This window comes from Rhamphochromis longiceps, linkage group LG13, assembly GCF_057381845.1.
Source record: "Rhamphochromis longiceps isolate RC_006_pf linkage group LG13, R_longiceps_female_GT1.1, whole genome shotgun sequence".
Taxonomy (NCBI): domain Eukaryota; kingdom Metazoa; phylum Chordata; class Actinopteri; order Cichliformes; family Cichlidae; genus Rhamphochromis; species Rhamphochromis longiceps.
The window spans coordinates 2,585,542-2,598,417 of NC_140569.1; the positions used below are offsets into that span (position 1 = coordinate 2,585,542).

Consider the following 12,876-nt stretch of genomic DNA (forward strand, 5'->3'; position numbering starts at 1 on the left):
TTCTGATCACACGTAGAGATGTACGTGCAGCGCGAGCTGACCACGGGAGCATGCGTCATGACAAGTTACCTTTTTAAAAATATGTTTGTTTTTGCTTTGAGATAAAAACGGGCAGAAATGTTGGAGCTCGATGTTTGTCATGTTGTTTGTCAGAAGAGATGAAGGCGCTGCTGCCTCCCTCCTCCTCGCTCTCGCACAGATTCAGGTCGTCACCTTGAAAAAGGTGTTTGCGGCGAGTTTTCGTCCTTCTGCGGCGCGGTGACGGACAGGCCGTGTAATCGTTTGGGGCTCGCCGTCGGCCTACATCTCATTGTTTTGGGGTCACCTACATCCGTCAGTGTCTGTTTGTGAGGAGCTGCTGGTGTGGTCAGAGTGATGGTGACGCATACGTGTGGTTAAGTGCGACTCCACCCGGCACAGCAGCCACGCCTGCTCTGTTTGTATTTTACTCGGTCAGCAGCAGCTCTGAGTTCTCGTGGCGACGAGCTCGTGTTAATCTGATTTAATCCCGCCTCTTATCGCTGCGATAAGCTCAGAGCTTGTAGAGCTGTGCGGTGAAAGGTGATACCTGCCCGCGATGAACGGATTCATCAGACGAGGCAGAAAACTGTGTCATCTGTTTGTTTTCAGGCTAAAGAAGCTCTGATCCGGACTTCAGCTTTCACGTGTTCGGCTGCTGCAGACGCAAAAGTGTTTTAAAGTTGGCTGGACTGCAGACCTCTCACATCAGAGATGGAGCTCTGTCATAGGCAGACGTCTAACAGAGCACATGTCAGAATAATGCAGTCTTCTGACAGTGGCTGACTTCAGCAGTGGTAGCAGCAGGTTGGGAAACGTGTGGACTTCCTTGAAAAGGCAGAACAGACTTTGTAGAAAAGACCTCCAACTGTTTGGAAGGGGATCATCTTTCAGGGGATTCTGGGAAAAGAATAAATCTGACCTTTTTCCTTTCCCAGCAGGTACCAGAAGTGCTAGTTAGAATTCTTGGCTAACCTGGCACCAGGCAGCAGCACCTCTCTCTTTGTGACAGGAAGTTGCAAGACGGGTGGAAAATAAATCTGAAATAAGAAGCCCACGTTTCAGAGACAAAACTGCTGAAGAACGAGATGAGTGGTAGAATGGAGAATATCTAACCTGGTCCATCAGACGAGACTTACTCTGGACTGGTTTCTAACTCTGATGTCAGATGGATGACGGCGAGTGAATCGAGGAAGTGGAAGAACAGATCCATGAAAATCTGCACGCTTCCATCCGTCCTGTTTAAATTTGGGTTTATTTGGCCTTAGACGTCCCAGCCAGGCAGACGCCGGGGCTCAGAGGAAGGTCAGCGGACGTTACGGGCGGGTTTGATCTGGTTTAGCTGGAGGCCAGTTTCCCTCTCAGCCTGAGCCCCGTCTCTGGGGACTGGGTCAGATTAAACATAGCAGTGTCACATGAGTCCACACAGGTCCTGGTTTGTGTCACAGAGGTTGCGTGGGTTCAGTGTGTGGACGGACTGCAGTGGTGTCTCGGGGTTTCCTCCTCTTTAAACGCGCTGCTGCGGTTGGACGAGCGCACGTTTAAGAAGGCGGAGTTTTGTGTTTAGCTCGAGCGGCGAGGAGAGATGCTTGGAGCACATTCCTCAGTCGTAAAGTGTCGGGGTTAAAGGTTCGATTCCTGCAGCAGGCCGAGGCGTCGCTGCTGCTGGTTATGATTGGTAATGCTCACACCTGCGTATTATTAATGTTGCTGTTACACTTTAGGGCTTCGGGGCTGTTAGGTGGATGTAAAATGTGTAAATGCAGAGATAAGTAGACATATGAGCAGTGGAGGAGCGTCAGCTGAGTCTGGGAGTCTGCTGAGAGCCATCGAAACCTAACGTGACTCCATGTTGTGCTTTGTTACCTTCATATTAAAATCCACAGGTTAGAGTTCAGATTTAGTCGACTGTGACTTCATGTTAAATGTCCTGTTCGGTTCCATCGTAGGTCTTCTCCATCGCTGGAAGGCAAACCTCGACAGCAGAGGTAACAAATAAAACTGAGCTTTGTAATCAGCTCAGCTTCACTTTGTAATCAAAATCAATTCATTAATAAATCTGATAATCAGCTTATGATTTAATCAGATTATTCACAGAGTCCTGATTCTTGATTTTCATCTGTAATAATCACAAAATGACGAAAGTTTCCTGTCGGTGTTTTTGATTTTGGCCTTGAGCTCAGAGGACGTTAGAGATAAAGATGGTTTCTGGACCTTCATGAAACTTCACTGATGAAGAGCAACGTCATTCCAGCCTGTACACAGTTCAGACTTCTGTCTTTTAATAATCTAATTTTATGAAAGTCTGAATGAAAACATTCTTTTTAATCTCTTTATGAATCATTTCTTTGTTGGCTAATGAAGACGTTGAGTTAAAGATGGAGGCCTGTGTGGAGCCGGCTAATCAATCCGATTTTAATTTCATTATGATCGTGGCTTCCTACAGTTACGAGAGGAAGATGATGATGAGTGTTTCCTCTGAGTGCTCTCAGCTTGTCTAAAAACACAAACTCGTGGTGGACACAGCCACGGTCACTCTGGTGGGACCATCATTTATAAAATGAACTTCATGTTTGATTCAACGCGACCACAAAGTGTTTGCTGAGCTCCGAGATCAGCTGAGCACAAGTTCCACCCTCAGTGAGTCGGAGCTGCGTGCTGCTCAGAGGAATGCAGCTCAAAGATGCTTAATCATTGGCTCACCTGCAGACGTCCGTCCTTTGTAAACAGTCTCTGTAGGGTAGGTAAGAGATCCATGTAGGTTTGGATGTTAATTATTTAGCAGCTCCTGCTGTCCTCAGCCGGTTGCTATCCAGAGCTGCAGTATCTGCTGCCTGTGTTTGAGCTGCCCTCTGCTCATCGGGCGACACCAACCAGTCTGTAAATATATTAGCACATACGTCCCAATCTGGACACAGGGGTGTTGTCTGTGTTTGTATTTTGGGTGTTAACAGTCCTGTTTTTCTTATGTCCACTTCTATGTAGACGACTCAGTTTTATGTGCTTGCGTTCTGAGAGTTTGCCTTTTAATGGTTTTTGGCCCTTTTTAGCTCAAAATCTCTGATTTCTTCACTCATTCCAGGCATTTCTCTCGTTTTCTTTCACTTGTGTTGCTCATTTTTCTGAGTGCAGCAGTGTAACTGTCAGTCAAAGATTAGTCTGCTTCTCACGTCGCCTCTAATTTCTATACACAGATGTAGAAAAGCCAAAACATCTTTCTCAGTTTGTCCTTTAAAGTTTTAAAGACCAGTCGGCTCAGCGCAGGAGCTCGAGCTGTATGTCTGTATATTTACTTGATCGTGTGCAACAGTTGCATTAACGTCGACGTCTGCTTCTCTTCAGCCGGCTGTTCTTAATCTCAGTGAGAACTGGACTTGGATAAAATATGGTGCATTAACCGCTGCACGACTGCAGGAGCAGTCTGTGTGTTCGTGCTGCTGTGGAGGATTTTGTTGGAGCACTTTCCCTGTTTTTGTCCCATCACATGTAGGCAGTCATCTGTTTGGGGGAAACAGCATTAAGCTCATTAGCAGGAAGAAGCAGACGTTTTCAGCACGTCCTTAATGTCATTCGGCTTCATTTGGTTTAATCGGCCGATTGCTGTTGGCTCGAGCTTTCTGACTTGCACAACAGTCAAGTTTCCTGTCTGTGTGCTGATGTTGTGTAACCAGACGAGTTTGGAAAACATCTGTCATATTTGACATTTTTAGAGTATTTTTGGATGGTTAGTCGGCGTGTTGCTGAAACCTCTGGGTCGCCCTCGTGTTGCGTCTCCTGTGAAAGCTGGGAAAACCTCCTCACGTCTCTTCATAGCAAATCATCCGATGCTTTACTGCCTGTCACCATTTCTCTGACCTTTTCTTTGTCATCTGCTATCAGTTAAAGACACGTCCGGCCTTTAACGCGTGTTTACGTAACTCGGAGAGCTTGTTCAGGTAGCACACGGTGCTCACGTCCACACAAACAGTAACAAACATGTTTGATTCATGTTGTCAGTGCGGTGAATTTTATGCTCTTTTATATTCATAAAACTTCTGTCACGTTGCTGTTTGGTGAAATCATTACAGCACGAGCAAAGATTGCAATTTATAGAAAGTGAGATGATCGAATTATTGTAGAACAAAGTCTAATTCTGAAGCCATCAACGCTCCTTCACCTCATAAATGCTCTGAATTAACATCATCAACACCTGAGAGCTGAACAGCTGATCGTTTTATTGGCGCTAAAAGAATTTGAATCATTTTAACTGTTTGTTTGGTTTTTGGGAGCAGCAGAAACATTGATGGTGAAGCTGTGATGAAGGCTTCTTGTACCTGGAGAGGGTGTAAACTGCTAACGTGGTGCCCAGTAAGCTAAAACGGCTCCTGGCCTCCTGCAGCAGGGACTGAGTGTGAACCACAGCCTGCAGGTCTGATGAGGGGGTGAAGGCGTGGTATTGATGGCATGTCCGATTGCACAGAGGCTGTTAAACGCTGTAAGCTGTGTGAACTTCTATGCACAGCTGCTCCTTTTTGAATAAAAGCATTAGGTGAAGAAGCCCCCTGTGGGCGTCCACGTTTCTCTCTTTAACGCTCGGGAGCTGTGATTAAGATTTTATCCCGTCACTTGAGGCGTAGAGACCCACTTTTGGCTTTAGAAATCTCCTCTTCAGTTTGTATTGGCGATGATATCTCTCTCTGTTCTCGGTCTTTTCCCTCTGAGCTTGCATAAACTCACTTTCTGCTGCTTTCTCTCGTTTCTTCCACAGATGTACCTTCTTCTTCTTCTAAAGCTCAGCCTCATCCTCTGATGCACTTCCCTACAGGCAAGTCCTCTCTGCTCGTCTCTTTCCCCGTCTCGGTCATTTATTTTCCTCTTCAGTTCTTTATTCTTCACTCTTTGTTTTAAAATAACTCATCGCATGGAAGAAGCTGTAGGTTTTTTTACGTCATGTGAGCATTTACACGGGATGCTTGCCGTGGGTTTGTTAAATCTGACTTTGCCTGTGTTTGTGTTGCATTGTGATTCACATGTGACTGTTGTAGAGTAGACTGACCTGAACTTGTACGAGTAGTTTGTAGACGAATAATGATTCTCCTCAGGTTTGTGCATTTGTTAAATTATATTTTGAAAACTTAATTGAGAGGAATCATTATCTGTGGTCACCTAGCAGTTTGTTTGACACTCTGGGCATGGTTTATTGGCGCCAGACCTGGGGAAACATTTATTGCACCACCAAACGTCAAACCAAGGTGGTTTACAGACCAGACAAATGTGGGCAAACCTGACTGTGGATGGTAGTCGTGTAAGTCCAGTTTATTCCCAAAGAAACAGACCCAACTCTAACATTACAGCTATAAAAGTTGTTTCTTTCCCTACTTTAGGTGGGTTTAAATTAGGGCTGCTCAATTAATCGAATTTTAATCACAATTACGATCTGGGCTTTCAACGATCATTAAAAATGACTGAGCCGATTATTAGCCCCTCCCTCGTGCTTTACTCTCGCGCTGCTCCGTGTGGCAAATCGAGCGCACCTCTCTGCATTTCGAACACGCGTCACAACAATTAAGAGCAGCGGTCTCCAATATTTTCATGGACCGGCCTTTAAGGTGTCGCGGATAAATACAACAAAATAAAACCAGTACCGGTACAGAAAAAAAGAAGATTTATTCATAACACGCGTGAAAAGACCCAGGAAAACCGAGTTAACGATAAAAACGATAACAAAATAACGCTGAAAACCGATAAAAACCCTGAAAACTAGAGCTGGGCGATATGAGATTTTTTCATATCACGATATGTTTTTTTCATTTCAGGCGATAACGATATCTATCACGATATAAGCCAAATAACTATATTTGTAAGATTTAAATGTGCCGTTGCTCACAAGTAAAATGTGAAATAATCAGCAGCTTGTTTTTATTTAAATATTTATTTCCCATAATAAGTTCAACAGGGTAGATGTACTTAAGGAACATGAGACTTTTTCAGATAAATAAAGGCAAATATTGCAAACTACACAAAAGGCAGCCGCTAAAGCGTTTAAGTTTCAAAATAGAACAAACGAAACAGACTAAATTGTCAATTCCACTTAGAAACAAAATATTAATTCTAAAAATAAATCTTAGTTTGTTTTACAGAAGAACAGACAAAACTGACTAACTTTTGTCAATATCAAATAAACTGAGAACTAAAAGGAAATTCTCAATCTCTCCTTGTTGTATAGCTGAGCTTTTCAAACAGTTTTAACAGTTACTTTAGTCTGACAAAAGCCGAATGACGAATTAGCGCTTCCAGTCAGAGACTGAGGCTACGTCCACACGTACACGGGTATTTTTGAAAACGGAGATTTTCCGTTTTCGTTTTAAAAAATAATCCCGTCCACACATAAAGGCAGAAATGAAGGAAAACGCTGCTATGAACATGCCAAAGCAGCAGGTGGCGCTAGATTCCTAACCGTGCAGAAATGTTGGCCAATCAGAAGTCTAGAAGCCTCGGTGGGAAATAGTAAACAAAGCTGGGGCACAGAAGCAGAACCGAGTCGTATGTGTGGAGGGACAGTAACTGTGTGTATATGTAAGCATTTAAACACTGCAGAGAGTAGAATTAACAGTATTGTAGAAATTCATTTCACCGAAACAATAACGTGGCGCACAGTGTGACGCATGCACCAGTTTATTGTATTTCCAGACTTGCTTTCGGCACAATTTACAGTGCACGCTACTCTGTTTTTTGTCAGACTTGAAATAGCCGAAATACCTTCACACTACGGAACTTCTATGGCTCTTCCGTTCGACAATCTCTCCGGCATTGGAACCATCATCTGTTTTCTCTTCGGTCACGCTCGGTTGATTTTTCTAGTCGGCACACTCATTTCCTCCATTACCCGCTGGCTCCATTACCCGCTGGCTGCTTCCCAAACAAACACAGGGAAAATATATATACATATCATCATAAAATGAAAATGACTGTGTCTGACCCCCTCGCTGTAGAGCACGTGGGGGGGTTAATGTGCTGTACGTAACAAGTCACGTGACGTGACACTGCGGCTGTGATTGGTTCGGCTCTGCGCTACTTAATTTGGATTGGCTGACCTTTTTTTTTTTTTTTTTTTTTTTTTAAGAGGACAAGAGCGGCGAGGTCTATCGCGATAGCTTAATTTCTCTATCGAGTAAAAGTTATATCGCGATACATATCGTTATCGTTCTATCGCCCAGCTCTACTGAAAACTAAACATTTCACACCTGAGCCTCAACTCTCGCGGCCCGGTACCAAACGACTCACGGACCTGTACCGGTACCAGGCCCGGGGGTTGGGGACCGCTGATTAAGAGGACCCGAGGGAAGCTCGGAAAGCTAAGCAGAAGTTATTTGGAGAGGAGAGTGACGGCCGTTGGTTGAAAAGAGAGGTAAAAACCTTCAGTGGTGTGGAAACATTATGGGTTCAGTCAGACGTGGATCAAGTAGACACAGTGTGTAAACTTTGCTACGGTGTCGTAGCTGCACCACAGAGCAACACTGCAAAGTTCACTAAACATAGATGTTTACATTTTTCATTTATTTCTTATATTGCAAACATTTGCACTGTTATCAGTATTTGTACACTATTTTAGATTATTTTTTGACAATCTTTAAAGTCATCATTCAACACATTGTTATTGTTAAATAAATATCGTCAAATAATCGAGATCTCAATTTCAGTGAAAATAATCGTGATTATCATTTTTGCCATAATCGAGCAGCCCTAATTTAAATTCATATTTCCAGCACTTAAAGAATGTGTTTTATGCCACTTAGGAAATAAGACAACAGTCATGCAGTCAATCCCATTTTAGCAGGCGAACTTCAAAGATAAGCTTACAATCTATGATATTGTCGGCTTTTTGTGCAGGGAGATGATTTTGTCAGTATACTTAAATCCCATCACATTATGGTTGGTCAGTAACTCTCATAACAAGAAATCGGTATGTGTTTAGGAGTGAACCAGTACTGTTAGCAGAAGCAGGAAGAGGTTACCCGTGAAAAATCCCCCCATGTTTTTACACCGGTGGACTTGCCTGAGCCCAACAGTGACTGCTGACTGGCTCAGGACAAAGCATTTTGTTAATTATTATTATCACTTGACTTTGCCCATCATCTTTATGCACATCACATACAGTCATATCAAATATTTGTTTAATGTGATGTCAGTTAGTTTGAAGGTGAGTAGAAGTCGAACAAGTGAAAGCATCATCGAAGCCAGCACTCATCCTTAGGCCTGGAGTCCACCTTTGAGAAAACGTGATGGTGTTTTTCATTAGTCACCTGTTCCTCCCCGTCAGTCCTCTGAAAGGCAATATCTCCCAGTGAAAAGAACACTGCTGATTGCTTGCATAAGACCATATCAGCCAGTCAACCCTGAGACTATTTCAAGAGGGGATGCAGTGACAGCTGGGCTGAAAATCTCTGCTCATGAAAGTTAAAATGTTTGAAATAATCATTAAATCTAAAAAACAACAACAAATGTGTTGGTTTACGATTAGGTTGGATCCAAAGTCAGGTGTTCCAGCACCAAAGCAACGTTTGTCTTTTCTAATCTATCTGTTGTAGGCATTACATTTATATACAATCCCAACAATGTCTCAACATGACCATGTTATACTGGATCTGGTCCCCAAACATTAGACAAGCCCCATTTCTTTTCAAACATAAACTCCAAAAATATATTCTTTCAAGCCAATACTGTAATATAAAAGACTTAAAATCACACACAACGTATTAGTATTTAGTATTATCCTTTTAGCTGATTGTTTTTGGGGTTATACTGAACTGGTCTACCAGCCACCGCCACCTTTCATAGCCGTTGTCTGGTCTAAATCTCTGAACCTTTTCTGAATGTTGTTGGTAGCTGTTCTACCCAGGTGTGGTGGGCACTGTAAGGAATGGAGTATGTCTTTGATATGTGCTGTATTGCATTCTCCCTCCTCCCTCTCTACTCAAGCACTTGGGCAGAAGGGTGATTCCCCTGCTCCCATCTCTCCCATCTCCCCTCTCCACTCCCCCGACTCTCTGGAAGAGCTCTCTTTGACCGAGAGTCCCAACCAGCCCCCTGCTTCAGGATCTGCTGCACCCCTGGGCTCCTTCTCCACTGAACCCCCTGCTACTCTTTCCAAGGACATGCCTTGGGGGGGTGACTCTGGACCAGGCAGTAGTAAGAATAAGGAAGACCCTCTAGATCCATTAGCTGGTCCTTACCTGAGTTTAGGGAAAGACCCAGGGCCTCATAATCCATGCGAAGACAGTGGCATTTCCTTTTCGCCTGACGAGAAGCTGATTAGCTCAGACAGGTCTTCCACTGGCCCCTCCCCCGTGAATCCCCAGATGATGGTCCCTGAGTCTCACGTTGCCTCCTCTAACCCAACAGAGCACTGGGATTCACCATACCTAGCTTCTCAAGACAACACCAAGCCCTCAATGGATTCCTTCCCCAAGGACACGGCCTCCATTAACCCCCCAAGTTTTGAGCCAGACCTGCACGGCAACCAGTCTGACGAAGAAGATGACTTGATGTACGAGGTGAAGAAGAACAATAACCCATTTGATGGCTTTTCCCCACTTGCGGACAGCGGCTACTCACATTTTGGAGACTCCAAGTCAGACAGCAGAGCATCTAAAATGTCCGATAGTCCAACTCCCGATCTGGTCCAGTATGGGCAGATTGGAGAATCCCAGGAAAATCTACCATCTTTCTTGGATGAGGGAAAAACATTTGAGCCCGGCAAGATGACTGCCGACTCACTCGTGCAATCGATGAATCAGTTCTCATCTGGTCTCAGAGATGATGATGATGATGATGAAGAGGAAGAGGAGGATTCTGCTCTGCCGCCTTCGCTTCCAGACATCCTGAAGTCTTCCCCGCTCAACCCCGACAAACTAGACTCCGGCTCCTCTGAGGGAAGTCCGGAGGAGCAGAGCCCCATCCTCGAACGAAGGATGATGGAGTCGCCCAATCCTCCGATCAATCTGTCTGCTAATAACCCCTTTGCTTTTGAGGCTAAAGTTTCCCTGCTGAAAGAGATGACTGAGGAGATGGAGGGGAGAGCTACAGATAAAGAAAAAGCAGAAGATGACAAAACCTTTGGCGCATTTGATCTCGTCAAAGAGGCCGAGGAAACTACCCCAACTAAAGCAAAAGAAGAGGAACCTGTCAAGATTCAACAGAAAGATTGGTTTTCAAGCCACGATTCTCCCAAAATGACCGGAAAGTTTGAGCCACTCGACTTCCAGAATAAGAAGACCCCTGCTGAGGATTCGGATTCAGAGTCTCCAACAGCAGACTCCCTTTCGCCGGTCTTGGAAGCAATGGCAAAGAACCCTGCCAGCTTCCAGGTGGAAACTGACAAGAAGGACCTGAAGATGGAGCTGGAGGAGCCGGAGATGGCCGAGGAGGTCTCCGAGCATGAAGTCTCCTCTGAGGAATTTGAATTCATCGAAAGACCACCTAGGGGTGTTATTGACGAGTTTCTTGAAGCTCTGGATACTTCCAAGTTTGCAGCCTCCAAGCCCCCGGAGATCCCCATGGATGATGATCTCAGCTTTGGACAAAAGGATCCAATCGCAAAAGTAGCCCCGCCCCCGGAGGTTGAAGAAGAAGCTCCAAGTCAGAGCTCCTACCGCCTCCTCACACAGGCCTCCCCCCAGAAAAGCAAGGCTGAGCTGGAGAAGCTCGACATCCAGCAGCCCCCACCCCCCCAAGCTCCTACCACCCATTCCCCTGTTTGCAAACCAGAGGAGCCAGCGGCGAAGAAGAGCGCGGAGGGCGGCAAACCGTTTAAGATGCCAAACCTGAACATAAGAGCAGGTAAAATAACCCAGTTCCAGCATGGATACCACCCCCCACTACACTTTTACTGGCACTTCCATGTTCATCCACATAACTTCCATCTCCATTCTTAGTTCCCCTCCATTACTTTCTTCCATCCAACCAACCAGTCAGTGTTTCCTTTGGTTGCATCGTCTTTTTGCATTTCTTTGAATCTTAACATTTGCATTTTGTAGTTGTGTTCCTCATCGTTCGACCTTTTGTTGGATTTTGTGCATTTGTCTCATTCGAGTAACACCATTTCTGTGCATTTGATCACTTTATTTTTTTTATGTTTAAAAACACGGTAAGTAAAGCTGGTTTTGATTAGTTTTTGTTAAATTTTGATTTGTCCTTTTTAAACCTAAACTTTTTAAACAAAGCTTATAGAGTAGAATATACAAACACTAGTCCACCAGGCGTTTCTGGTTGCCTGCTGAGCATTTTTGTTTTGAATTCGATCATCTTACTCCCTGGTTTTATCTTCCTCCCTCTGGACATAACCTGAGATGTTGGACTGAAACCCAGCACTACCTCAGACCCCAGCATCCGCTCACATGCACACAGAGAACCGACCACACCCTGTTCCTGAGTTTTACTACATGTTTTACTGTCACACAGGACTGTGTCAGATTTCATGCTCTGAGGCTGAATGCTTTAGTGTCATTTACTGATAACCTGTGTGCTGAATAACCTGAACTGTAATGAGTCAGGAGGACGTTGTACTTTCCGCCTATAAACTGCTCAGGACTGGATGTTCACATTAACATGACCAGAGCTTTTTAATGAGCCGAGTGTACGTTCACTTATCCCTGTGAGCCCAAAGCTGCTCTAAACATCGCCTTGGATCTGTATGATGTCACTGAGGGAGGCCCCCACCTGCTGTCTGTCACCTTTGGGATAGTTATGGTTAGATTTGTTTGGACTGCAGCTCAGTGATTCATCTGCAGGTCTATTTACTTTATTTTATTATTTGTTCAGCCTCTGTGGCTTCGGTGGTCAGTGTGATAACGCTCCCTGGCTGGTGCATTGCAGGAAACCGCCTCAGTTATTAATATGTTGCATATTATTCCTGCTTCTGTCTTACACTTTTGTTGAAATGTTCTTTACCAATTGCCCAAAAGAGGCATTTTGGGGCCTTGAAGCAGCTTCTGCTGCCTCCTGTAAAACGCAGAGCGGATTTCTGCACAGTTCCAGTTCCTGTTTCGTCTGTTTTTGGTTCGTTTTCATTTTGCCCTGAGGGGATGATTGGAGGAAAACTGCAGCGTGACAAAGTTTCTGTGAGCTGAGCGGCGGGTTGATCAGAGTTTATCAGACAGATGCAGAGTTGTGTCCTTCGGGGCTTGTAGGAGGCGTCTCTGTGAGCGCGGCAGAGCGTCATCTTCCTTTAAATGGCCACTGATATCGATCAGCTCACAGCAGGCTGTGTAAGCGGACTGTGGTTCTAGGATGAGCTGCCGAGGCTTTAGGTGTGTGTGCGCGTGTGTGTGTGCGCGCGTGTGTGTGTGTGTTGGGATCTCCTGTTAATTAAAGCCTCCTCCTCCTCCCTGCATTGCGACACTGGCAGCCCCACAAAGGGTTCTCCGACCCAGAAAACACTCAGCAAATGTTCTTCATTATGCAACCCGAGGTGCAGCGCTGCTGTCTGAGCTCCTCTTCCTCACCGATGAAAACATCAGCTCACTGATTTCCTTACATGTGTGAGCACACTGATTGCATCAGATGTCTCGTTTTGTCTGAGGCTCAGTTTGCTGTCATTTGTAACAAAAGCAGAAAATCTTTGAACTTACGTATAAAAACTCGAGCTTTCAAGATGAGAAATAATGTCAGTCAGTGCTGGAAACCGCAGTTCCTGTAGTGTCCAGCAGAGGCAGCAGTGAGCCCATCACCATAGACTCCCATGTAAAAACTTTACAGCCTGACACAAACTTTTGTTTTGGCAGAGAACGTTTCAATAACCCACCTGGATAAAGCCTTGCATTATTAGGGGTGTGGCCTCTGACGGGCAGCTGTTTGCCAGTCTTCACCTCAGCTAACTGG

At 44.9% G+C, this 12,876-nt stretch overlaps 1 protein-coding gene across 2 annotated transcripts in view; it reads left to right on the forward strand.

Moving 5' to 3' along the window:
* The window catches only part of LOC146655164 (uncharacterized), a 36,257-nt gene that overhangs the window by 3,557 nt on the left and 19,824 nt on the right, over nt 1-12,876 (forward strand). The window contains exons 2-3 of one of the 2 annotated variants that reach the window (XM_085427918.1): nt 4,766-4,822; nt 8,977-10,836. In XM_085427918.1, the coding sequence (XP_085284044.1) occupies nt 4,766-4,822; nt 8,977-10,836 (1,917 nt within the window). The remainder of the gene's footprint in view (nt 1-4,765; nt 4,823-8,976; nt 10,837-12,876) is intronic. The other variant, XM_085427919.1, reaches the window with a different exon arrangement.